The sequence below is a fragment of the Babylonia areolata genome, chromosome 4 (assembly GCF_041734735.1).
Source record: "Babylonia areolata isolate BAREFJ2019XMU chromosome 4, ASM4173473v1, whole genome shotgun sequence".
In the NCBI taxonomy this organism is placed as follows: Eukaryota; Metazoa; Mollusca; class Gastropoda; order Neogastropoda; family Buccinidae; genus Babylonia; species Babylonia areolata.
The window spans coordinates 43,036,359-43,062,937 of record NC_134879.1 but is presented as its reverse complement, the minus strand read 5'-3'; the positions used below and the strand labels follow the sequence as shown (position 1 = coordinate 43,062,937).

Below are 26,579 nucleotides of genomic sequence, written 5' to 3'. Positions count from 1 at the left end.
GCGCACACACACACACACACACACACGTGCATGCATGCATGAACATACATACAAAAAACATGCACGCGCGCACACACACACACACACACATACGTGCATGCATGCATGAACATACATACAAAAAACATGCACGCGCGCACACACACACACACACACATACGTGCATGCATGCATGAACATACATACAAAAAACATGCACGCGCGCACACACACACACACACACATACGTGCATGCATGCATGAACATACATACAAAAAACATGCACGCGCGCACACACACACACACACACATACGTGCATGCATGCATGAACATACATACAAAAAACATGCACGCGCGCACACACACACACACACACATACACACACACAGAGTGCCAGTTGCTCAAGGAGGCGTCTCTGCGTTCCAACAAATCCATATTATTATCATCATTATTATCAGCATTTATGCCTAATCTTGAAAATAAGCCTTTTGCGTTTAAAAATAGAACACATATGTAAATATCAAACAGGAAAAATTGAACACAAGTTACCAAACATCATAAAAATTATTCACCCCCCACCTTCCCCCCCACACACATAAACCCACAATACACACAAGCACATGCACACACACACACACACACACACACGTCATAACACAATCGTAAACAGTACACAATCAAAAATACTACCAACAAATTATGAAACTATCAAAACTCACTCATCACTAATAGTCATTTTTGTTCATACTGGAAAGGGATGAGCTGTTGAGAATTAATCAGGAGGGGAAAAGGTGGGGTATTCAGACTGGATCTGAAAGATTACAGCAAAGATGAGTGACAGAGAGGCTGAGGAAATTGATTCCAAAGAAAGGGGGCTTGGATTGAAAACTGCGTTGGCCATACATTTTGTATCAAGCAGGGGGGATTTCTGTATTTGTATTTGTATTTCTTTTTATCACAACAGATTTCTCTGTGTGAAATTCGGGCTGCTCTCCCCTGGGAGAGCGCGTCGCTACACTACAGCGCCACCCTTTTTTTTTTGGTATTTTTTCCTGCATGCAATTTTATTTGTTTTTCCTATCGATGTGGATTTTTCTACAGAATTTTGCCAGGAACAACCCTTTTGTTGCCGTGGGTTCTTTTACGTGCGCAAAGTGCATGCTGCACACGGGACCTTGGTTTATCGTCTCATCCGAATGACTAGCGTCCAGACCACCACTCAAGGTCTAGTGGAGGGGGAGAAAATATTGGCGGCTGAACCGTGATTCGAACCAGCGTGCTCAGATTCTCTCACTTCCTAGGCGGACGTGTTACCTCTAGGCCATCACTCATAAGGATACAGGTGTCAGAAGAGCAGAGCTGGGGTGAGGGTATGAAAGGATGAATGAGATCAGATGCCTGACCAGCAGCATAACCCAACACGCTTAGTCAGGCTTTGAGTGCATGCATGAATATGTGTACCTATCAGAAGGGATTTCTTCAACAGGATTTTGCCAGAGGACAAGACTCTCATTGCCACGGGTTCTTTTTCAGTGCGCCAAGTGCAAGCTGCACATGGGACCTCAGTTTATCATCTCATCCAAAGGGCTAGACACTCATTTCAATGTAACAGCCAAACTTGGGAGAAAGGGTGAGAGCGAGATTTGAACACAGACCCTCATGGTTTCTGTATTGGCAGATGAGCACCCCCGAAAACGGAGTATGGCTGCCTACATGGCGGGGTAAAAACGGTCATACACGTAAAAGCCCACTCGTGTGCATACAAGTGAACGTGGGAGTTGCAGCCCACGAACGCAGAAGAAGAAGAAGAGGCAGATGAGCGTCCCCCCCACACACACATGAACTCATGTACACACACAAGCACCCACTTAAACACACAACATGCATGCACTCACACACAAGCACACGCTTAGCCACACACACACACACACACACATGATAACTCCACTATGAGTTTTATTTTGAAGGTGTCAAAGCAAACAGAGTAATATATACACATTAGGTTTAAAAAAAAAAAAAACAGAAAAAGAAAAACAAGATGTCTGATCAAAGCATAAACCCATCATGCTTGTCTGACTTGCACAGCTGGCAAATAATGGACAGACTATTTCAAACAAAAAATTAAACTGCAAACTTGAATGAATGCATAAACTCTAATGGATACAAATGCCACTTTTATTTTTCCCCGAGAAACTTAACTATGTGAATAAAGTTTCTTTCACGACAGGACCCAAAGAAAAGCTGTGTGGGGATAACCAATGAAAAGCTGCCTTATCTGATGGGTCAGCCAATGAAAAGCCATGCTACCATGCCAATGGTGGTGGTGACTACTGATCTATACAACCTGCATGATTGTCATCATTTGTTGTCGTTATTGCTGGTGCTGACTCAATTATATGTTGTTGTTGTTGTTTTTTCATTATCATTATATTTTAAATGTGGATTATGCTGTATTGATAAAAAAAGAAAAGAAAAAAAAACCACCTTCTTTGCAAGGGGAAGATATTTTCCAGGAAAAAGAAGAAAGTTTCAAGACTCTGCAAAACACACACACACTCACATACTAAACAAGAAAAACTGTTTTACCTGATGGGATAGCTCTGTCCACCAAACGTGAAAGTGCCAGAATACATCGCAGGCAGACAGTTACTGGTCAGGGTCCCATCACCCCCTGAAGCAAACAGAAATATGTTTGCAACATGGAATCACTGGACCCAGATTATGTTTGCCTACAGAATATAAAACATACAGAAACATATTTGTAGTATGGATATATTTCACCGGATCATTTTCCTCCAGGAGAATAGAAAACATGGAGAAATACACTGGACACAGAAATATTCTGCCAGGGTTTTTTTTTTTTTTTTTTTACCAACCGAATATAAAACAAACAATGAAATAACACTCATAATATAAAAACAAATGACCAGATTATTTTCCCCTCCAGAATAAAAAACAACAACAAAAACAACACAAACACCATCATGGAAATGTCAGGTTATGCCTTTCTTCTGTCGTTTTAACAGGTGACATCAGGTCAAATGCTTCCTCTGAAATGTTATTGATCTGTATGTACCATTGTCATTCCAACAGGTGACATCTGGTCAAATGCTTCCTCTGAAATGTTATTGATCTGTATGTACCATTGCCATTCCAACAGGTGACATCTGGTCAAATGCTTCCTCTGAAATGTTATTGATCTGTATGTACCTTTGCCATTCCAACAGGTGACATCTGGTCAAATGCTTCCTCTGAAATTTTATTGATCTGTAAGTCCCTCTGCCATTCCAACAGGTGACATCTGGTCAAATGCTTCTCTGAAATGTTATTGATCTGTATGTCCCTCTGCCATTCCAACAGGTGACATCTGGTCAAATGCTTCCCCGAAAAGTTATTGATCTGTATGTCCCTCTGCCATTCCAACAGGTGACATCTGGTCAAATGCTTCCTCTGAAATGTTATTGATCTGTATGTACCTCTGCCATTCCAACAGGTGACATCTGGTCAAACGTTTCCTCTGAAATTTTATTGATTCACTTTCCTCCCCTCCCACCCACACCCCCCTCCCTCTGGCCCCTCCCAACGTCTCCCCACCCCTCAATAAAAGAAAAAGAAAAACCACCAAATAAAACTATCACAGCCTTTATGACTAATCCAAGCTTTTTGGTTCCATCAAAAAAACTGTCAGTGGCATGCAAGCTGAGACCAGCACATGGAGGGCAGACATGTACACCAGCATCATTTAGTCACATTTTTCTCTGATAATGTCTGCATTGCTGCACTGAGTTTTCGTGTGTGTGTGTGTGGGGGGGGGGGGGGGGGGGGGCGAGGGGGGAAGTAAGGGGGGTGTGAGGGGAGGGGAGTTCTGTGTGTGTGTGGTGTGTGTGTGTGTGAGTGTGTTTCTTCTGTCTGCTTGTCCATGAGTATTCATATACATGTGCATATTTCTTGTTAGTTTTCGTGCAAGCTTACATATATACGTGATTATAACCACACGCAAGCTTTCGAGCATACAAGTATGCAATCACGCTTGAAAGTGTGCATGCACATGTTTTCCCGAACACACTTTCATTTTAAATACAAGGCAAATGCATTTTTCTTTTTCTCTGAGCGTTCAGCAAAACAACACACAGCACATGGAAATTTCAGTAAGAAGGTGTTGGAGGCACTGTTGTATTAAAAAAGAACAAAACAAAAGCAAAGCCTATGGTGACAGATGTACAAGCAGACAGTTTTGAACTATTTGAACAGTTTTATTCAGGCTTTGGCCCCAGGAAAGGGGTGTTTAAAACTAAGATGAACATACAAGTAACGTGTAACAGAAATCAGTGTACTACAGTCACACTCACTGACACAGAAAATATAATAAACTACTGATACAAAACTGAGCTGTTTAGTTTCCAATGCCATCAACACAACAACGAAGCAATAAAATTTCAGATGATACATGCTCTAGCTATAATTACAATCAAATAAATGCTCTAGCCATAATTACAATAAAATAAATGCTCTAGCCATAATTATAATCTTTTTCATCAACAACCAAGGCACAAACTGACTGATACACATACAGTCATTAAGACAGTAATACACTGACTGTCTTTAAGTGATACACTTACAGTCTGTCTGTGAAACATCTTTTCAGCGATACGCTCACATTTCTTAACTCACTCAGTACAGCCAGTCCTCTCTTCTCCTCTACACAGACCCCTCGGATGTCCAATGGGTGTCTGAATGACCCAACCTTTAGCTACCGTCGTCAGAATTGTGGTATTCTTTGTCAACATTCACCTCTTCAGTATAAGAGCCTTCCGTTTGCAATATTTTGATGATGGTAATTGGAGTGAAACGCTGTTAACGTCTCTTTTGCCGTTCGTATGGAGAGAGTTAAACAAGCTACAACAAGGTTTGTTAGCAAACAAAGATGCAAGCAGACCAATACACTCACAGTCACAAAAACAGCGAATTACTTACTATCTTTCAGCGTGCTGTTGCGAGCAGCCAACAGTCCCATACCCAGGTAACTGCAACAAGCCACAGGCCGCAAGTTATGTACAATAGTCAGTCATGTCCGACTATGACCATCAGAACAGCAGATGAGGCAACTGCTGTCCTGACTATGTGGGCTAGAGTTTGATTATAGTGGAGAGTGTCTTTCCCAAGATATTCTCCACTCTCTCGGCCAAGAGGGTTTTAGGACAGTCGACGCTGGGATGGTTCCCAAAGGCCAACTAGCCCCCAAGACAGCAGCAATAAGAGCCAGTGCAGTCTTGCCTTCAAGTTTCAGAATCATAGTCCTTCACAAAAGACTAAGCTGTTAATGACTTCCCACACAAGCGTGCACATGAGCACACACAATCACAAACAAATACACTAACACACATATGCACACACACGCACACACACACACAATCTCCCACATGCACATGCACATTAACACACACAAGCATGCACGTATGCACACACACACACACACAGACACACACACATGCCCAAGTCCAACACTTGGGCACTGCATAGCAATTTCTATGACAGGCATTATGCTACATGTCCTACCTGTGAGTGTAGAGAGAATAGTCAGTGCCCATAAGTCTGAGGTTGTCCAGCTTCTCTGTGAAATCGTCCTGAGGAACACACACCACCAACAGCCACCGTCAATGACATTTTACAGGCAATGTCATACAGGCAATATCATGTTGCAGGCAATGTCATTTTACAGTCAAAATCATTTTGTTGGCAATGTCATGTCACAGGCTAGGTCATTTTTAAGGCTAGGTCATTTTTAAGGCAATATCATCATATAGTCAATGTAATTTTACAGGTAATTCATGTCATTTCTGAATTCAGCGGACTGCCAAAACCCCCTTTTTTTCCTCATTCATTTTTATGTCATTTTCCAGATGAAACAAATGGACACACGGCTACAAAACACAATAATGGAACAGATGAAAGTAACACGACACACATGGAAATAAAGGAGTATGGCTGGGCAACACAATCTGTTCACATGACAATATACATATAAAACATGATCCAGTTTCAGTTTCAAGGAGGTGTCAAAGTATGCAGACTGATTCCATATACGCCCACCACATCTGCTTTGAAAAATAAAGAAATAAAAAAGAATACCCAGGCGGGGCGACTATCCCCAACCCGGCGGGTCCCCAGGTGGCGGATAGGGGAACGGCCCCCAGATATGGTTAGCTGCCATATGTCAGGCTTGCCTGGTCGAATAAGCTGTTCTGGACCAAATGGCGATGTTTCTACCAGGACGGGGCGGGGTAACAGGTGGCACTGTTACACCATATCAAATTCCCCATGTGTCCTATGACGGGTTCATCATGTGAGTAAGAGGCGCATAAAAACCTCTAGCCCCGGGGAAGGAAAACCTCGGAGAAACAAACCACGGTAGGGGATGCTCATAAGCCTTGGTTGGCAAGCTGCCTACGAGAGGGAAACTTGTGACAAGAAAACCAACGCCGAAGACGGATGTACCGGGCCCCTGGCGCGTAACGGCAGTACAAAGCATTTTCGTCATGGATGGAAAACCTCAAAAAGAATACAAAAGGGTTTGTTGTGTCAGATGGCTGGCCTAAACATAGACCCAACGCACTGGTCAGACCTGATTTAGCACTGTGTGTTCGAAACAGTGTTCTTTACTTACAAAACTACACTGGACGAATGTGTATGTGTGACTCTAGAAGATACTTATCCTGGTTGAGTAAAGATGTTAAACTGATTGACTAATCAGTCTTAACCAATAACTATTTTTAACCTCTACTGACTCAATTCATACATGACTTATGTGCGTGTGTGTGTGTGTGCATGCATGCATGTGTGCATGCTTGCATGCAAGCATCTGTGTACTTTATACAGTGTATTAATTCAAAACACTGTTGAATAGCTTGGTTTCAGTCAGACGTCTATGTTAAGCTATAGTATCATATCATTATGTTTGTTCTCTAACCGTGATTATTGCACATGTATGAATGAATATGGGGTTTACATCAACTTAGCGTTTTAGCATCTTAAGTCTTTCTTACGAGCTATGATTCTCGCACATGTTTTAAGCAACATACACCACAAATGAATCACTCTTTTTGGGAACAATGAATATAAGTGGAGTTTTGGCCTAGTGGTAACGTGTCCGTCTAGGAAGCGAGAGAATCTGAGACCAATGGCTCGAATCCCACAGTTGCCAGTATTTTCTCCCCCTCCACTAGACCCTGAGTGGTTGTTTGGACGCCTGTCATTCGGATGAGACGATAAACCAAGGTCCTGTGTGCAGCCACGCACTTAGTGCATGTAAAAGAACCCACGGCAACAAAAGGGTTGTCCCTAGCAAAATTCAGCAGAAAAATCCACTTCGATAGGAAAACAAATAAAATTACAGGTGGAAAAAACAAAAACAAAAAAAAAACCCAAAAAGGGTGGCTCTATCAGTGTAGCAACACACTCTCGCTGGGGACAGCAGCCAGAGTTTCACACAGAGAAATCTGTTGTGACAAAAGAGGAAGACAATGCAATACAATACAATACAATACAATACAACACAATACTCTTTGTTTGTGGGCTGCAACTTCCACGGTCACTCATATGTACACGAGTGGGCTTTTACAAGTATTACCGTTTTTACCCCTGCCATGTTTTCTGGGGGGTGCATGCTGGGTATGTTCTTGTTTCCATAACTCACAGAATGCTGACATGGATCACAGGATCTTTTACGTGCGTATTTGATCTTCTGCTTGTGTACACGCACGAAGGGGCTTCAGGCACACGCAGGTCTGCAGATATGTTGACTTGGGAGATCAGGAAAAATCTCCAACCTTTACCCACCAGGCACCATTACCAAGATTCGAACCTGGGACCCTCAGAATGAAAGTCCAAAGTTAAACCACTCAGCAATACAATGCAATATTCAACATTTCTGTCCAGAGCCAGGTTGTTCCCTCACCGTGCTGTCAGGCTGGTACGTCAGCTGCATGGAGGCTCCCCCCAGGTCTATGGCTGCTGCTGTTGGGCACCTGCCTCCGTCCAGCTTTCCTGGAAACAGGGACACACACATGTCGTTTCAACGTACATGTTCATGTCTACGTATCTTTCAGTTTCAGTTTCTCAAGACGGCGTCACTGCATTCGGACAAATCCATATACGCTACACCACATCTTCTTGGCAGATGCCTGACCAGCAGCATAACCCAGGCCTTGAGTGCATGTATATATGTTTGTATACCTATCCGAATGGATTTCTTCCACATAATTTTGCCAGAGGACAACAGCTCTCGTTCCCACGGGTTCTTTTTCAGTGTGTCAAGTGTGTGCTGCATACCGGACCTCATTTTATCATCTCACCTGAATGACTAGATGCTCAGTTTGTTTTTCCAGTCAAATTTGGAAGAAAAGATGAAAGCAGGATTCAAACCCAGACCCTCACAGACTCTGTATTGGCAGACGAGCGTCTCAACCATTCTGCCATCTTCATCCTCAATCTTTCATTTTTGGCTCACTTGTGTAAATAAAGTGAGTCTATGTTTTAACCCAGTGTTTGGTTTTGTGTGTGTGTGTGTGTGTGTGTGTGTGTGTGTGTGTGTGTGTGTGTGTGTGCATGGTAAACTTCAACATTGTCATTTTCTCTGGAAATACTTTGTCTGCCAATACCAATATTGGCTTAAACATAGTATGAAAAAAATCTTCACAGGCATACCGATAACAGGTTGTTATTTTTCCGAATTAAGCAGTATTTCCAAATTATTAATGGTTTATTTTGTTGAGATGTATTCCGAAATCCGAAAATTCTAAAAACCGCTTTCCACTGAGTTTGGATGACCAGCCCTTCACAGCTCAAAAACAAGACAAACTGGCCTTACCACTGAGGCTGTTTTCGAAGACGACATGACCTCATGTTTCTTGTTCATAATTAAAAGGAAAGAAACACAAATTCTGGACAGAACACTTACAGTGATACTTACTACACCATCGACGTGTCTACTGCATATAAATATTCTAAAGTCGATACTGAATTAACTGGAATGAACACAAAAGAAAAATTGAATCGATCATTTATTTCGCCCGTTGAAGACTTGTTTGTGCAGATCTAGAGATCTACTGTGTGTTGCGATATGTCTGAACACGACGGCAACGTCGTATTTACTGCCGAAACAAAAGAATAATCGAATTATGATAGAGCATACAAAAAACAAGATTTAAACGGCATTATTACGTCCACTACAATCACATCTATTTATCGCACGAGGAAGAAAACGTCAATATTGTTTTAAGTTTTTAATTTAGTCATTTGACGTCAAATATGCCGCAGCCTTGGAGATTAGTCTGCTTGCATCAGAACTGAACGTGCGAGGTTTGATCCTGCTCGCATGCCTTTTCTTTCTTTTTTTTTTTAAAATATTTTTTTCTCCAAAGCTTTTCATATATCATATTTAATATAGAGCACTTTTCAACAATTTTTTGAATCTCTTTTTATCCCTCTTCATGATTCCTTTACTGGATACAGTGCACAAGTGAGTCTTGAAGGCTTTGCCTCTTGTATTATAAAGTTATTTGCTTATTTTGTCCAATTATCTTATTTTGTGTTAATGTTCTATAAAAATTTAAAAAAACCTAAAAAACACCAAGAGTGGGCTCTCAAGGCCTGACTCACATGTCAGGTTTAAGCGCAGGTCAAGTACCTGCTTTAAAAAAATTCTTTTAATAACAGACTTGATGTAGTACAAAAAGATCAGTTCACAAGCTTTGACACCTCCTTGAAACTGAAACTGAAACTTTTGATGTATACCAAATGTACATGTCTTTCAAAGCCATCTGAACACCCATTTTCAAACTGAACAATGTATTGTAAAGATCCACTGTTAGCTGTCCATTTTTAACTCTTTCCATACGAACAGCGAAAGAGACGACGTTAACAGCGTTTCACCCCAATTACCATCATCAAAATATTGCAAGCGGAAAGCTCTTATACTGAAGACGTGAATGTTGACAAAGAATACCACAATTCTGATGACAGAGGCTAAAGGTTGGGTCATTCAGACACCCACTGGACATCCGAGGTGTCTGTGTAGAGGAGAAGAGAGGACTGGCCGTACTGAGTGAGTTAATACTGAATGGGAACATTTTATAAACCAGTACAGTTCGCAGGAAAACCATTTGCAGAGACACACAACCGATAGATCTGGAGGAACCTGGTGAACAGTTCTTTGATGTGGCGCCTCAATGACTCTTCACAAAGGGAGAAGAATTTCACACTGAGAACAACTCAGGGGGAAAAAAAAAAAGAAACAAAAAAAAAAAAAAAAAAATCAGGAACATGCTCAGTTCTGTATCCTTTTCATGAAAATGGAAATATTGTCTATGAAAATTTATCTGTTCTACTGTATTCAGGTGTATTTTTCCCCAGATTTTTGTTTCTATTTCGTGTATATGTGAGTGTGAGAGAGGGTGTGCAAGTATTCCTTTTTTTTTTTCTTCTTTTGTTTCCACTTCAAATGTATATATATTGTATTGTATTTGTATTTCTCTTTTATCACAACAGATTTCTCTGTGTGAAATTTGGGCCGCTCCCCACAGGTTGAGCACGTCGCCACACTACAGCGCCACCCATTTTTATTGTATTTTTTTCCTGCATGCAGTTTTATTTGTTTTTCCTATCCAAGTGTATTTTTCTACAGAATTTTGCCAGGAACAACCCTTTTGTTGCCATGGGTTCTTTTACATGTGTTAAGTGCATGCTGCACAGCATGGAAGGAATGGAAGGAATACTAGTTTAAAAAAACAATAGCAACAAATAACATGTTCTTTCACACACACACATGTACCCGTGGTATGCACAATATAACAAGGGCACACGTGCTCACACACATACATACACACACACAGTCATCTCCTTTCAATTCAATTTGTATCAGCCCTTCACAGCTTAAAAACAAGACAAACTGGCCTTACCACTGAGGTAGTTGATAGTCATCCACGCAAACAGCCCTGGAAAAAAAAAAGAAAGAAGAAATATAAGAAGAAATGTCATTAACATTATCAGAAAACACAAAACTCAGTTGTGCATTCTCTGAAACATCACTTTTCAAAGGTGTCAAAAAACAGAAACCCCCAACCTACATAAAACGGTAAGAGGAAGTCATTTAACTAAACAGTCTGAATCAGTCATAGGTCAGTTTACTATAAAAAAAAAAAACAACAAAAAAAACAACAACACCTTAATAAACACATCCAAACACTTTGCAATACATTCTCTCCCAAAGTCAGTGTCATCTATAAGTGATGCCAAAAAGTTTAAAAATGCCCTTAACTCAAGATAAACAATATCATAAAGAACAACAACAAATAAAAACAAAAAACAAAAAAAGACACCAACATGCGTTCTCTCCTATACCACCTGTAAAAGCATCAACAAAGCAGAAATCTAAGACATGGCCAGGTGAACCTCATAACATGGAGTGATGGCCTAGAGGTAACGCGTCCGCCTAGGAAGTGAAAGAATCTGAGCGCGCTGGTTTGAATCACGGCTCAGCCGCCGATATTTTCTCCCCCTCCACTAGACCTTGAGTGGTAGTCTGAACACTAGTCATTCGAATGAGACGATAAACCAAGGTCCCATGTGCAGCATGCACTTAGCGCACGTAAAAGAACCCACAGCAACAAAAAGGGTTGTTCCTGGCAAATTTCTGTAGAAAAATCCACTTTGATAGGAAAAACAAATAAACTGCATGCAGGAAAAAATGCACACAAAAAATGGGTGGCGTTGTAGTGTAGCACCTCGCTCTCCCTGAGAAGAGCAGCCTGAATTTCACACAGAGAAATCTGTTGTGATAAAAAGAAATACAAATACAAATAACGACATGTGTGTGGTGTGTACACAGGTGCACTGGCAGCATCTGTTTGTGTATGCATGTGTTCATGTGATGTTGGGTGGGATGCATACAAATCACAGCAAAATGAAAGCGGATTGATCTTCACCTTCTTCTCTGCCGGACAAGATGTTGATGTCTTCCGGTTTGAAGAGGAAATCTGTCTGTGCAAACCTCTCCCTGATCTGAAATCAGGTTAAAGAATCACCTCAGAGGTTAATACTCCCACTTGTAAAAGTTTGATTTAACTGTGTAATATACACTGAAGCGTGCATACACTCACACTGACACTCACATACCTGCACATGTACACACACACAAGCATGCACACAATCACGTACACACACACACAAACACACTCACATATACTTACATTACACATCTAATATCACTCAAAGTAAAAAGACATTAAATTAAAAAAACCCATAAAAACCCACAAACACTCACACATTCACACACACACACTCAGTCTTACACTCACACCCACACCAGGGTTCGTCACTAACGGGAGCGCTGAGCGGAACGCTCTGAAAAAACAAATTGCGCTCTGGAAAATTCCTTGACTCAGAGCGCTTGCGCTCTTGATTTTGAAAAGACATAAGCATACACTACTGTATCTAAATTGTTATTCCATTGTCCATCACAAACAAGAGTCAAAAGCGCGATCGTTTTGCATTTACCGAAGTTTGAAAGCCGTCTGTTTACGTTTTGTTAGTTCAACCGGAAGTAGGCCTAGTGAATCAGGGGAGGCTATGCAAAAGAGCGCTCTTCAGACTTGAAGAGTAGAAAAGTGGAGCACACGATCGATTTCGCGGCCGTGCAAAATCAAAATACTGAAATATTTGATCCCAAAAAGGAAGGCTGACGGTGAAGGGGATGGCGAAAAGAAGAAGAAGTTTTTAGTGTGCGCTCTTAGTTTTCAGTTTGCGCTCATCAAAATTCTGAAACTAGAGCGCAGGCGCTCATGTGAAAAAATGTTAATGACGAACCCTGCACACTCACTCACTCACTCACACACATACACCACCGCAATACACAGCTAAAACACAATGTGACACAAAGATTCAAACCCCGTCACCTGAGTCAAAAGACCATTGGCACCAGTGGTGTTGAGCAGCCGGAAGCCAGCAGTGGCCTTGAAGATGAGGGGTGTGGTGGAGTGGAGGGGTGCCGACACCTTCTCCATGGCAGCTGTGATCATGGGGTGCAGGCTGTCTGCTCCCCTCTGGGGATGGAGCACAAACTCTGACAGTCCAGGCTTGGATTTCTGGAACACCTCCTGCTTCAGGTTGATACCTGTGGAAGGGTGAGTATAGGTGTGGTTGGTCGGTCATAAATTTAACACCTCATCAATAAAGAATTTTTTTTTAAATCGGTCTGTCTATCTAGCTATTCATCTATCTATCTGTGTGTGTGTGTGTGTGTGTGTGTGTGTGTGTGTGTGTGTGTGTGTGTGTGAAAACATGCTCAAACTATACAGGTTTACATATGTTTAAGGAAAGACAGAAGCTGACAGAAATACACAGATCTACATCAAATCTCAGGACTGCACTTTTCTTCTGTCTAAAATCACCAGCATGTGTGACGGGACATTCAACAAAGTTCCACTCCACTCCCCTCCACTCACCGCCGTTCTGACAGAGGAACTGGAAGACATGCAGGCGGGTGCCAGTGCTCCCTGCGTCATACACCACCACGTACTGCTCCTCGGGGCCCGGGCAGTCATCCGCACCCTTTAGACGACGGGCCACCCCCTCCGCCTCGCATCCCCCCTCCCCTCCAGACCTCTTGGTTAAGGTGTCCACTGCCTGGGACCACTGAGCCACCAGTTTCTCTTTCAGCTTTGGTGTCAGAAGGTCAGGACTTCCGTACCTGTGTTTCCTCACCTGCACTCGGCAGTCCCCGGAGTACCCATGTTTTTCCAGGGATTCTACCAGCCCTGTGGTCTGCAATCTGCTGATAGAGGTTCCGTAGAAATGATACATGCAAACCGCCCACAGGACTGCTATCACAGCTGTGGCCATGTACACGGCTTGGGGGGGTAGGCTTTGCGTCAGGCGTTCAGTGAAAGCACCTCTGATGGATTTTTCCCCTTCCCGTGGTGCCTCTGCTGAGTAATCTGATGACTGGCATGTGCAGTGGTCAGCCTCAGCGCACTGAGTCTCTCCTTGGATGTCGGCTGTCTCTCCAGCGCTCAGTGTAGGCTCTTCCTCTTGGTGGTTCTCGTCTGTGCACATCTCGACTGCCATTTATACACAGTGAACTCCGCACACCTGTTCTAAACAATTAATTTTCCCTCAGTTAATACCACAACACAGACTTAATAGAAAAAAAAAACCCAACATGTTTGAGACACGCTCTTGATGTCCGCTATTATGTCAAGTACATAAAAATTAGTTATTCTCTTTTTCATATATATACGCACACAAATTCGATGGGAAAAACAAATAAAACTGCACACAGGAAAAAATACAAAAAAATGGGTGGTGCTGCAGTGTAGCAACACGCTCTCCCTAGGGAGAGCAGCCCAAATTTCACACAGAGAAATCTATTGTGATTTAAAAAAAACAAAAAAAACAAAAAAACAACCCCCCCCCCCCCCCCCCCATCAACATCTGTTACTGCAGTCCCAGTTCATTTCAGATATAGGATTTTACTTTGATTTTGATGCATGGTGTGTATATATATAATATACATGTGTGGGTACAGGTGTTGTTTATCTTGGTTTATTCTTTTTAGTACATGTGTGTGTGTGTGTGTGTGTGTGTGTGTGTGTGTGTGTGTGTGTGTGTGTGTGCAAACATGTACACATGCTTGGCATTTCAGAGTGAGACAGGGACAGACAGACAGGCCAGTTTTGTGCTACCTGTACTGTGCTGATAATTAACATAGCCTGTTTCAAAATTATTTCCTTTATAGCAGATTATTAAACAGTGAAAACCATATATATTGTGCAAATGTGTGGGTGTGTGGGAGGATGTGTGTATGTCTGTCATGTACCTGTGACTCGCTTATTTTCTATTAATACAATAAAAGTTGTTTTTTTTTGTTTGTTTGGTTTGTGTGTGTGTGTGTGTGTGTGTGTGTGTGTGTGTGTGTGTGTGTGTGTGCATGTGTGTGTGTGTGACACAGAGAAAGAGAGACACAGAGATAACTTAAGGCCTTGATCTGTAACATTTGAATGTTTCTCAGTTACTCAATGAAACCATTATCAGTATCATTCCACTGGCATACATCTTAAACTGATGCAGTCATACAGTGCGAAGTACATAGTCCACTGAATAGGTGCTGTGTGAATGAACAATCATTACTGCCACTACCACTACTACTACCACTACTACTACTAATAATAATAATATCATTATCTTTGCTATTCTTATTCATTTTCTTCTTCTTCTTATCATCATACATGTCTACCCTCATCTCTCTCCAGCAATCTTAGCTAGTTAGCAATCATGTGTTGCCATATACGCTGGAATAAAAAAACAACAACAAATGAAAGTATGATTTGACCTTCACATGACAGATGGTGGTCCAACGATAATTTCTAAGCACACACACACACACGCCTGTAAATTACTACGCCTGCTACTAGCAGGATACCCCATGCAACAATCCTGCATTCAAAGCCAAACATCAGTTAAAAGACTGCAGAAAGTTTCAGTTTCTCAAGGAGGTGTCACTGTGTTAAAATCCATATATATGCTACACCACAACAGCTTGGCAGATGCCGGACAAGCAGTCAGGCCTTGAGTGCATGCATATTTGTGAACCTACTGGAGTGGATTTCTTCTACATAATGTTGCCATGGCTCCCACCCCCACGCCCAGTTTGCCAAGTATGTGCTGCACATGGGACCTCAATTTATCATCTCATCCAAATGACTTGACACTCAGATTGATTTCCCAGTCAAACTTGGGAGAAAGGGCAAGAGCAGGCTTTGAATTAAGCAGACCCTCACAATCACTGGCAGATAAACATCTATTCAAATCTGCCACCGTTCTCCTGACCTCAGATTCAGCAAAAGTAAATAAACAAGAGAGGCAAGGCCTTCAAGACTCACTTGTGATACACTTTTAAAAAAATCCAAGCTTTTTATGTATTGAGTATAATTTCAAAATGTAATGTTTAAGATGAGAAAGATCAGTTTAAAGCAAATTAAGTCCCCTAGCATTAATATACAGAGTAATTTCCCTTTTTTTACTATCTGCACCAAAACGTCTGCAAAATAAATAAAACTTCCATGCTTATCAAAGGAAGTTCCTGTTTGAACAAAAAATGATAATAATGACTGCTCTTGTTGTTGGGTTAGAATATCAGATCAAAGTGCCAAGTTTAGAGAGTACAAAAAAATATAAATATAACAGTAAATGCAGTTTGCATATAATTAGGCTTTATTTTTTATTTTTTTGTGCCCATCCCAGAGGTGCAATATTGTTTTAAACAAGATGACTGGAAAGAACTGAATTTTTCCTATTTTTATGCCTAATTTGGTGTCAACTTACAAAGTATTTGCAGAGAAAATGTCAATGTTAAAGTTTACCACGGACACACAGACACACACACACAGACAACCGAACACTGGGATAAAACATAGACTCACTTTGTTTACACAAGTGAGTCGATAAAATCTGCAGTTACCAAGACATTGTTTTGTCAAGCACGCAACAACCAAACGATCTCTCCTACTTCACAGACACGGACAGAACTTGCCCTATCTGTCAACAGAGCAGTGCCAGCTATGAGATCGACCCATGCAATCTCCTCACAATTAGGTTCTAAATGGCTGAATCGAATAATGATTACAATGCTTAAAAGGAGCTTTTCTCCCTGTACTGGAAGGAGCACAAACTGCTTTACAGAAGCATTCATAGGGATATACAAACATCCGCATGTTCATGAAAAGGAAAAGCAGTGATCATAAGTGCGTTAGCAAGCACATGCCTCTGAATTCTTTACAGCAACTGCTCCTCGAAGACACCAAAGGTAACTCAGTTTCTCTCCAACCAACAGTTCTCCATTCACTCTTTTATATTATAGCCTCTGTTTCTTTTGTCATGTACACCCACCCTCCCACCCACCCACCCACACACACACACACAAACATACACATGCACAGAGAAGCAACAAGCAAGCATTATACAGAACATGATCAGAGTTTTCATGAGGATGTGTAACTCTTAAGCTGGAGTGAATTCTGTCAAACACTCAGGGACTGTAGCTGGACTAAAGGTAAGAGTATTATGCTGACTAGAAAGTACTGAACAGACTACTGTGAGTCAATGATCATTAAAGAAAAAAAGACAAAAAAAAAAAAAAGAGACAAAAAGACAAAAACAAAAAAAAAAAGGAAAAAAAAGGACACTCTGGCTGTCTGGAAAGAAACGAAAGATTTGAAACGGAACACTAAGTTTTTATAAGATCTGGATCAAGTCAGAAGTTTTGCCAGAGAACACTTTGACATGTCAGGAATACACAGCACGTCAAAGATCTGTCGGTTAGTGTCGTTAATGGAGGGCAGAAGAATGCCAAGACAGTCCAGAAACAGATTTGATGGGATCTGTTGCTGAATTGACAGTATATATATGTTTCATTTGGGGAGGTGCCGTGGAAGAATTGGTTAGGCATTGGACTTTTGGTCCAGTGTTCACCAGCGATTAGAGTTCAAAGCTCCGTTTTGACAAATGTTGTGTCCTTGGGAAAGTAACTTCACTTTGATTTTTCCTCATTCCACCCTGGTGTGACTTTTTACCTTACTTCGGTTGGGGGAGGTTAAAATGGCAGGAGATAATCATGCCCCTATGCCAAGCCTCAGACACAGTGGATATAAATCAGTGACCATAAAAAGCTGTTGGACCCTTGGCCATTAACCATTTTAGTATTTCACTGAACAGGACATCCTTTAATGTTTCTTATCCTTTCATTAAGACAAAGATAAATCAGATCTGCTAAGGTATCAAAGCAGTTTGTTTTTTAAATCTATTTTATGCAGTTTGAATACAGTTTGATAATCTTATATAATTTGTTGAGTCTTTTACAATAATTTTTCCCCAAGGATTAACAGAGAGGATTAATGAATATTATCCATAATTTTAGTACTGAGGGTATATAAATGGAAATGATGCTCATTTTCAATATGACCAAGACAGACAACATAACTCCTTCTGGCAGGACAGTTTGTGTAGGTTGTTCATTACTGGTAATAGAATAACCAACCCCACCTTGAAAACAGCACTTAAAACTCATTTGTTAAAAAAAATATAATTAACTCCAGTTTTGTTTTCCTTGTCATTAAGTTGTTGTTTGTGTGTTGTGTTGTGTGGTTGAGCTTTTAGTCATTCACTTTAGAAGTATGCACAACATAAATGTCTTACAATAAGGAGCTATCATTACAATTATCAATAAATAGAAGCTATCACTACAATCAAGATTTACTCACTTAAATGCAGATGTGTCAATGTAATTATAAAACAATCAACATCAGTTCCCGAAAAAGAGAATTCCAAATTCTCTGTCTCTCTGCCTGTCTCTCTCTCCCTCACTCTCTCTCTATGTTCCTCTCTCTTCCCTCCCCCACCCTCTCCCTCAACCCTTGAATACTCATGTCTTCACAATCAAAGGACCAGACAAAAATAGCTCCCATACACCATCTGGCTGCTGAGCTGGACATGAAAATCATTTAGCTGACAGGCTTCGTTCACCACACCACACGTCAAGACAGCAGTCAACAGGTGTGTGCAGACACCGTATGCAACTGACTCAATTGATTATTCATGACTGTAGCTGTAAATATGGTATTGATCTGACGAAATACTCAGTCCCTCTGGTGCTGTTAAGCACGCCACACAAAGAAAAACATAATGCTGTGCAGTTGTACTGAGATGCTAAAACGTGTAAAAATGACGACTTTGCATGTAAAGGACTTGAAAATTATGTGAAGTGATAGGACATGAAAGATCGAAATAGTTATCGGAGTAAAGCGGACTTGGATGGCCTAATGTTGAAATGGTGAGTTCCTGAATCAGAACTGTGCTGTTCATAAGTCTTTATCTGCATTGCATTTTATATGATATTGGAATATGTGTGCCAGAAAATATCTCAAAACATAAAAAATTATTAATTCATCCAACATGTCAGTGCTGAATCTGTCTAGATGTGTTCTGTTACTGAGGAGGTAGGTATGTGTACTGAAGTTACGTTTCTGTCTCTACAAAACACTGTTGGGCTACATTCATCTTAATATTTTTGGTGATGTGTTTGGTGTTTGTCCAGATGAAACTGTCAGCAATTTGTGCTCAATGGATCTGTACGATCCAGAACAATCTAAATGTGATCCAAAACAGTCTAAATGCTATCCAGAACAGACATAATTCTAGCCAAGAGCACAAACATGTATTCACTATGACCTATTTTGAAGAACAGGACAGCTGATTCCCATCTAGTTTTTTTTTTCTTTCTTCTGTCTTTTAATTTTTTTAAATTTATTTTTATACTGTTCATGCTTCATCTTTTGAACATAACTGGGAGATTACCAACTGGTAACAAAGTATTTGCCGATATGACAGAAGTCATGAACACCAAGTAGTTACTTGGTTGATTTCCATCTTGTTTTCTTTTTCTGTTTTTTACTGTTCATGTTTCATCTTTTGAACATAACCAGGAGATGACCAACTGGTAACAAAGTATTTGTTGATATGACAGAAGTCATGAACACCAATTAGTTCATATCTAAAATTCATGATGAAATTGCCCATGTTGTTTTCTGGATGATCTGCAGTTGATACCGGTGGTGTAAGGTCAAACGTTCAATGTTTGCTGTTCATGTTCATTGATATATCTATGACAAAAGAACTGATCCTGTAGAACTCATTTGCTCTGTATGTACGTGGTTTTGTGTGCAATGTATACAAGTTTATTTGGGATGATCTGATATCTATTTACCTAATTGATACACTTTTTGATTTTACTGTTGCAGCAGTTTGATAAGAAAAATACAGTTTCAGCTAAGAGCAGACATAAAAACAAAGAGAGAAAGAGGGAGGTAAACAGTGTTGCACAAATGGCACAAATTTCTTTCCTGAAACGATAGCAGTATGAAAGTCTCATGACAATATTCAATCTCTTGCAACATGAAAAACACACAACATTTGAACTATGTAGTGGTACACGATGCTGCAAAAAGCTATAAAAGCTATATCCTACTACACTAAAAAAACAACTCCACCTTATGCTGTTTTCAAAGGTAATGCATGGTGCTTTCACAGGTAACACTACAGTTTTCATGTTTGTACTGTACAATATTGTGCTGCACTATAACTGCAATCATAACACAACAGTTCACACTGTTAAGGTAAAAAAACACAAAAACAAAAAACAAAAAACAACAAACAAACCCCAAAACCAACAACACTTAAATTGTGAAGTTCTTCAAATCATCCACTCTTTGTTCCCTCACAGAAAGCATCCAGAACACTACAGCAGCAGATAATGAATCATGAATGATGCACAGCATACACAACAATGTACTGTTCACCGAGCATGATGACATGAATCAATAACTGAACGATGTGTTGTTGCTTTCATTTCCATCTTGCTGCCACCTGGCGGCTACAAGAGGCAAAAACCGGAACAATGGACAACAATGCACTGTATGTTATTATCAGTCCTCGGCAACAGCTGTACTTTAGCTGAATGCATGTCATGCCCCATGACCATGATGATGATAAATATGCTAATACTAATAATAATGATAGCAATAATAATCATCATAATAATAGTGTGCATGTACACAGCACTTACACAGCATCTCAAAGCGCACAATGATACTGCAGATGACAATGAGAGTATTTTTGTTGTTGATAGATATAACGAAGGTAACGATGGTAGATATGATCAGCAACAAAAAAAGTTCAAATGCTGAAAAATCCATCTAATCATGAGCTAGAAGATGATATGATTCAATAAGAATGCATTTATAATATACTATCTCCTGACAGTTTTTAATCATACACTTTCTTTTGTACATGTGCTTAATAATTATTCCATTGCTTATATAAAAAGAAACAAAGAATGAGAGAGAGAACACAAACCTTGATGATAAGAAAAACAGAATGAGACTGCATAGAAAGGTAGGGCCCAAAATACTCTCCTTCCACCATTATGTGGAGTGATGGCCTAGAGGTAACGCGTCCACCAAGGAAGCAAGAGAATCTGAGTGTGCTGGTTCAAATCACAGCTCAGTATCAGTATTTTCTCCCCCTCCACTAAACCTTCAGTGGTGGTCCGGATGCTAGTCATTCAGATGAGACGATGAACTGAGGTCCCCTGTGCAGCATGCACTTAGCGCACGCAAAAGAACCCACAGCAACAAAAGGGTTGTCCCTGGCAAAATTCTATAGCAAAATCCACTTCAATAGGAAAAAACAAATAAAACTGCACACAGGAAAAAATACAAAAAAATGGGTGGCACTGTCAGTGTAGCAACATGCTCTCCCTGGGGAGAGCAGCCCTAATTTCACACAGAAATCTGTTGTGACAAAAAAAGAAATACAAATACAAATACATTCTTCCCTAACTTAAGTCAGGTACCCATTTATACCTGGGTGGAGTGCAGAAAATCAGAATGGTGCCTCAAACCCTGATCACTGGTGACCACTGGATCAGACGTCCAATGCCTTACCAACACTGCCATGGAGTCTCCCTTACAGAATTCTGTCAAATATTAAGATGGCAAGGGGACAAAGACAAAGACTATGAAGAATGATTCTTCTATTCTATTTATCTGTGTGTTTTCCAAAATGCACTCATTTCCAGTGACAGACTTTAATGTTTATTGCTGATTTAAAAAATACTTTTAACTAATTATTTTTCCATCTTGTTACCTATTCACCTTTTCTTCTTTTTTTTTCTTTTTTTTTCACTCATTCATTTTTGTTCTCAGCTATGTTTTGATTGGAGAAATTGGTGTGGATGTACTTGTGTTTCCATAACTGATAAAAAAACTGGAATCATAAACATACATATTCTTAAAGAAATTGTAAAACATATTTTTCTAAAAAAAAAAAAAAAAAAAAAAAGAAGAAAATCCCACTCTTGTTTTTCAAATCCTATTCAGTTACCATTTGTTATTTTTGTTTGTTCTTTTAACAAAATGTGTTTACTGACTAACAGACACTAGAAAAGATATAATAATCTTTATCGGGTCTGTTCCAATCATTCTCACCAGCCATCAACATATACAAGTAATAATGTAGATTGATGCTCAAACCTCCCAGGAAACTTGTGGCCTTCACAATATAATATATATATAAATAAATAATAAAGTGACATACATACATCTACACATACATGCATTAAGTACACCATAAATGAATTAACAAGCATGTGAACATACAAACACAAATAAACACACCCACACATATGACCTGTAGAAGTTCAAGAAGCACTGCTGGCAGAATGGAAGAGGGGTGTGTTTTGAGAAACATTTTAAACTTAACTGTGGAATGACATTTTTACTTAACAGGACAAAAATCCATGGCTAGTGTACAAAACTGGCAGAAATATTAATCAATTCCCACCGTGTGCTGTGGGCTCAGATCGCATGACATAATCCTGTGCGAAAATGTATACATATATATATATGTGTGTGTGTGTGTGTGTGTGTGCGCGCAGTTTTGTAAGTTTGTGTTTGTTAGCTTGTTTTTTTCCCCCCAACTACTGAATCTTGCGTGTGCGTGTTCGTGTGTGTGCATATGTGTACACATGTGTGTTTAAGTATGTGCGTGGATGTATGTTCGCATGTGTGTGTGTGTGTGTGTGTGTGTGTGTTTGTGCGTGCGTGCGTAAGTGCGCGCGTGCGTGCGTGTGAGTTTGATACCAGACATTACTTTTTAATTAATTTTTTAGCGTGGTGGGGATAGCTAGATTAGGAATCACCAAAAACTGGCAGTCAGACACGTTGTTCTCATGTTGACCTCGCAATGACCCAATGTTAGAGATAACCATCGAGCTCCCATTCAGCTCAGTGGTGATAACCAGAGTCCAACAAACCTTTTCTCGAGCTTCCAGTGGCTGCCTTCTGCAAACACAACGGAGTTGTCGAACGTGAAATAAAATTGGAAAAGTTGTCTCACTTTTAGAGAATGACAAAAGCTAAATGATATTTTGATTTTTCATTTTCGTGTCATCCAATTTCAATATTTTTGTATTGGAAAGGGAATTTTATAACATTACTGTTTTTTACGTGGATTTTGTAGTTCCAAATAGTACGAGATCTGACAGTGCCCATGGCGACGTTATTAATGGCCGGCATTTTGTTTACATGATGGACGCAGGAAGTGGCATTTAGAACCGTTATACCTGCTGTTACATTTCGTGCTTCCATTAGCGTATTTTCGTTTCATTGTTGTTGTGCCAAACAGTCACCATGCCTAAGAAAGGAAAGAAGGGCAAAAAGGGGAAGAAGGGGTAAGTGTGAAGATCGCAAACCGTCCCATTCAGACAATTCTTGACCAGTTCAAAAACATTATATGTTTGTTTATATATTGATTTTATGTGCGTGTTAAAAAATGTGTGTGTGGGGGGTGGGGGGTAACAGATAAACCTAAACTATACATAACGAGTAAGCATTTTTAAATTTATATCTATGTGCATATCAATAAATATGACTTTGATGAATAACTATTTAGGCAAATTAGCATGCAAATTCAAACCCTGAAACCAAACTTCTATATCAAGAAGGGGCGTGGAAAGGCTGCAAGACTAATTTTTGCCACAGATACAGTACCTGTAACTGTACCTGTATGTGCATGAAAAGTAGTAAGAATTTTTTAAACCTGTAATTTGTTTTTATGGGGGTAAAGCACAAGAAGGAAACATAAACACAAATCTTCATTTAAGATATGTCCACAGCAGCAGAGTATGTGGTAGATATGTTAAATCACTGAATTTGTTTTGAAATGTTTGACTCATTAAGAAAAAATAAAACTCAGGTAGCTTTTGTGTGAATGACTGGTGTGAAAGCGCTTTGATTTGTCTCTGCACAAGATTCAGCACTATATAAATATAATGATAATTATTATTATTTTGCAATTTTATGAATACATCTGTGATCCAGGCTTCTGTACACAGGTGACTGTTCTCTAATTTGTACTGGTGTGTACATGACTACAGAGAACTCTTGGTTTCCTTCACTTCCACCTATCCAGTTAGAGCAGTCAGAAATGAAAAGTTCTGCCTGTTCTGCGTGGGAGGGGGGGGGGGTGTTGGGGAGGAGGGGGCATGAACATATCTTTGATTACTTGCATGGGTAGAATTTTGCATTATGATTTTATAAAAAAAGTAGGGGAGTGAAAAGGAGATCTTTGGTGGATATCAACTTTATTATGCAAGGCCACCACAAATTTCTCATGACTCAAAAGTTATATATTTATCTCACTGCAGGAAGAAGGGGGGAAAGAAATCCAAGAAGCAAGAGTCAGTTACAGCAATGGCTGCCGCCAATTCCCAAATGTGGGAGGCTCGTTTGGATATTTCTGAACGAGCCAAACAAGATTACCGGTGAGTTATACCATTATTGTGTGTGTATTTGTGTGTTTAACATTTTTTTTTTTTAAAGTGTATTACTTTTGATCTTGATTGGTTAAGGTGTCAAGGTGTCATTTGTTTTGATTTATGTGTGTATGGGTGGAGAGGTGGAAGAGGGGTGAAGGGGTATGTGTGTGTGCGTGTGTGTATGTGTGTGCATACATGCGTACGTGTGTGTGCATGCGTACATGCATGTGTGTGTGTGTGTGTGTGCGTGTGTGTGTGTGTGTGTGTGTGTGTGTGTATGTATGTGTGTGTGCACCAATAGTATGTGTGTATATGAGGAGTGGGAAGGTGAGAGGAGGGTTAATTGAGGGGGGAATTTTCCATGATGCTATTTAACTTGAAACTCTTGATGGTGTTTTGTTGTTCTTGCTATTGTTTTCCTATTGAGCTAAATGTGTAGAACTGTTACTTTTTTTTTTAGTGTTGACAGTGGTCCAGAAAAGTGTAGTTTTGTGCATATTCAGGTAAGTGTGGACATGTGTGATGCATACTATGTCTTCCTACGGATCAGTCCATCCCAACCATTTGCCGATCCGTCTCACACACAGACACAGATTTAGCTCCTGTGCCCCTTTAACTCACAAGCTCATGCACCAGATTAAACATGCCCTCACATAGATACGCCCTACAAAGGAACAGCTTAACTCCCATTTATTTGAACGAAAAAATTCCTGAAACCAGACATGCAGATGCACTTCAGTAAATCACACACCCCCCTTACACCCACACACCCACATACCCACCCCCACCCCCCCACACACACACACATTTAGACATGCCCATAGAAAAGAAACATAGAGGTGGATGAAGAAAGAGGTAACTCAGAAATCAGAATATTTGACTGAAAGGTCACTGCCATTTAAAGATATATACATATATGCATACATTTATGATGCACAGGTTGCTGAAAATAAAAGGGAAAATGGACCAGCATCACAGGCACAGAATTTCATTAGTAATAGGTAGGCAAATGAACAGGGAGAGAAGAGAAGTAAGAAGAGAGAAGAAATATTGTGTAAATATCAATGTTGATAGTTTCACTGCCTTATTTCTCACGTAAACCTCCTTACTCCCTGCACACACACACACACTCACACACACACACACTCACACACACACACACACACACACACACACACACACACACCCAGAGTGCCAAGAGAGAGAAGAAACACTGTGTGTTTGTGTGAAGAAACACTGTGTGTTTGTGTGAAGAAACACTGTGTGTTTGTGTGAAGAAACACTGTATGTGTTTGCATGTGTGCGTGTGTGCGTGTATTTCTCACATATCCCTGCTTGCTCCCTGCTGCCACACGCATAGAGAGAGTGCCAAGAGAGAAAAAAAAACTGTATGTGTGTGTGTGTGTGTGTGTGTGAGCCCCGTATTTCTAATCTGCACTTACTTACTCCCTTCACACGCACACTCAGAGCGCCAAGAGAGAGAAGAAACACTGCCTAAAATACATGTTGATAGTTTCACCATGGAATGTACACCTGCTTACTCCTTGCTGACACACAGGGAGAGCGCCAAGAAGCTGATGCTTGAGAATGACGCCCTGCAGAGCCAGATGCTGGCCACAGAGCGGGACACCATTGACGTCATCACCTTTCTGAAGAAGCAGGACCGTGAGAAGGACGGGCAGTTGGAGCACTTCCAAAACCAGATCCGCGAGCTGCGCAAGGAGCAGCGGCAGGAGAAGGAGGCACTGGTGGAGGACTTCAGCAAGCAGATCAACGACCTGGAGGAGAAGCTCGGGGAGAAGGTGCGGGAGGTGGAGCTGATGCAGAGCGAGCTGAAGACGGTGAAAGAGTTCCGGCGCAAGCGGGGGCTGATGCAGAAGGAGCTGGACGAGGTGGGTTGTTCTTTTTTTGTGGGGGGGGGGGGGGGGGGGGGGTGGGAGGAGGGGGGATGGTTTGGGAAGGGTGGAAGAGGGAGGGTCTGGTTTTTTGTTTGTTTATTTGTTAGGCCTGGGAAGGGGGGGGGGGGGGGGGGGGGGAGAGGGAGGGTCTGGTTTTTTTGTTTGTTTGATAGGCCTGGGAAGGGGGGAAGAGGCAGGGTCTGGTTTTTTGTTTGTTAGGCCTGAGAAGGGGGAGGGGGGGGAGAGGGAGGGTCTGGTTTTTTGTTTGTTAGGCC

General features: G+C 40.7%; 2 protein-coding genes across 6 annotated transcripts in view; one reads left to right on the top strand and one right to left on the bottom strand.

Annotated features, from left to right (window-relative positions):
* LOC143281192 (ectonucleoside triphosphate diphosphohydrolase 5-like) overlaps positions 1-22,948 on the bottom strand; it is a 29,209-nt gene extending 6,261 nt beyond the window's left edge. The window contains exons 1-9 of one of the 3 annotated variants that reach the window (XM_076586235.1): positions 22,904-22,948; positions 13,482-14,132; positions 12,933-13,150; positions 11,964-12,039; positions 10,938-10,973; positions 7,937-8,025; positions 5,539-5,606; positions 4,957-5,006; positions 2,569-2,653 (exon numbers count right to left, since the gene is read on the bottom strand). In XM_076586235.1, coding sequence (XP_076442350.1) covers positions 2,569-2,653; positions 4,957-5,006; positions 5,539-5,606; positions 7,937-8,025; positions 10,938-10,973; positions 11,964-12,039; positions 12,933-13,150; positions 13,482-14,103 — 1,244 coding nt within the window. In that variant the 5' untranslated portion in view covers positions 14,104-14,132; positions 22,904-22,948. The remainder of the gene's footprint in view (positions 1-2,568; positions 2,654-4,956; positions 5,007-5,538; positions 5,607-7,936; positions 8,026-10,937; positions 10,974-11,963; positions 12,040-12,932; positions 13,151-13,481; positions 14,133-22,903) is intronic. The other 2 variants (XM_076586236.1, XM_076586237.1) reach the window with 2 other exon arrangements.
* LOC143281193 (basal body-orientation factor 1-like) overlaps positions 16,997-26,579 on the top strand; it is a 29,122-nt gene continuing 19,539 nt past the window's right edge. The window contains exons 1-3 of one of the 3 annotated variants that reach the window (XM_076586241.1): positions 16,997-17,086; positions 24,296-24,412; positions 25,965-26,298. In XM_076586241.1, the coding sequence (XP_076442356.1) occupies positions 24,342-24,412; positions 25,965-26,298 (405 nt within the window). In that variant the 5' untranslated portion in view covers positions 16,997-17,086; positions 24,296-24,341. Of the gene's footprint in view, positions 17,087-18,836; positions 18,863-23,153; positions 23,321-24,295; positions 24,413-25,964; positions 26,299-26,579 lie in introns of those variants that run through there. The other 2 variants (XM_076586239.1, XM_076586240.1) reach the window with 2 other exon arrangements.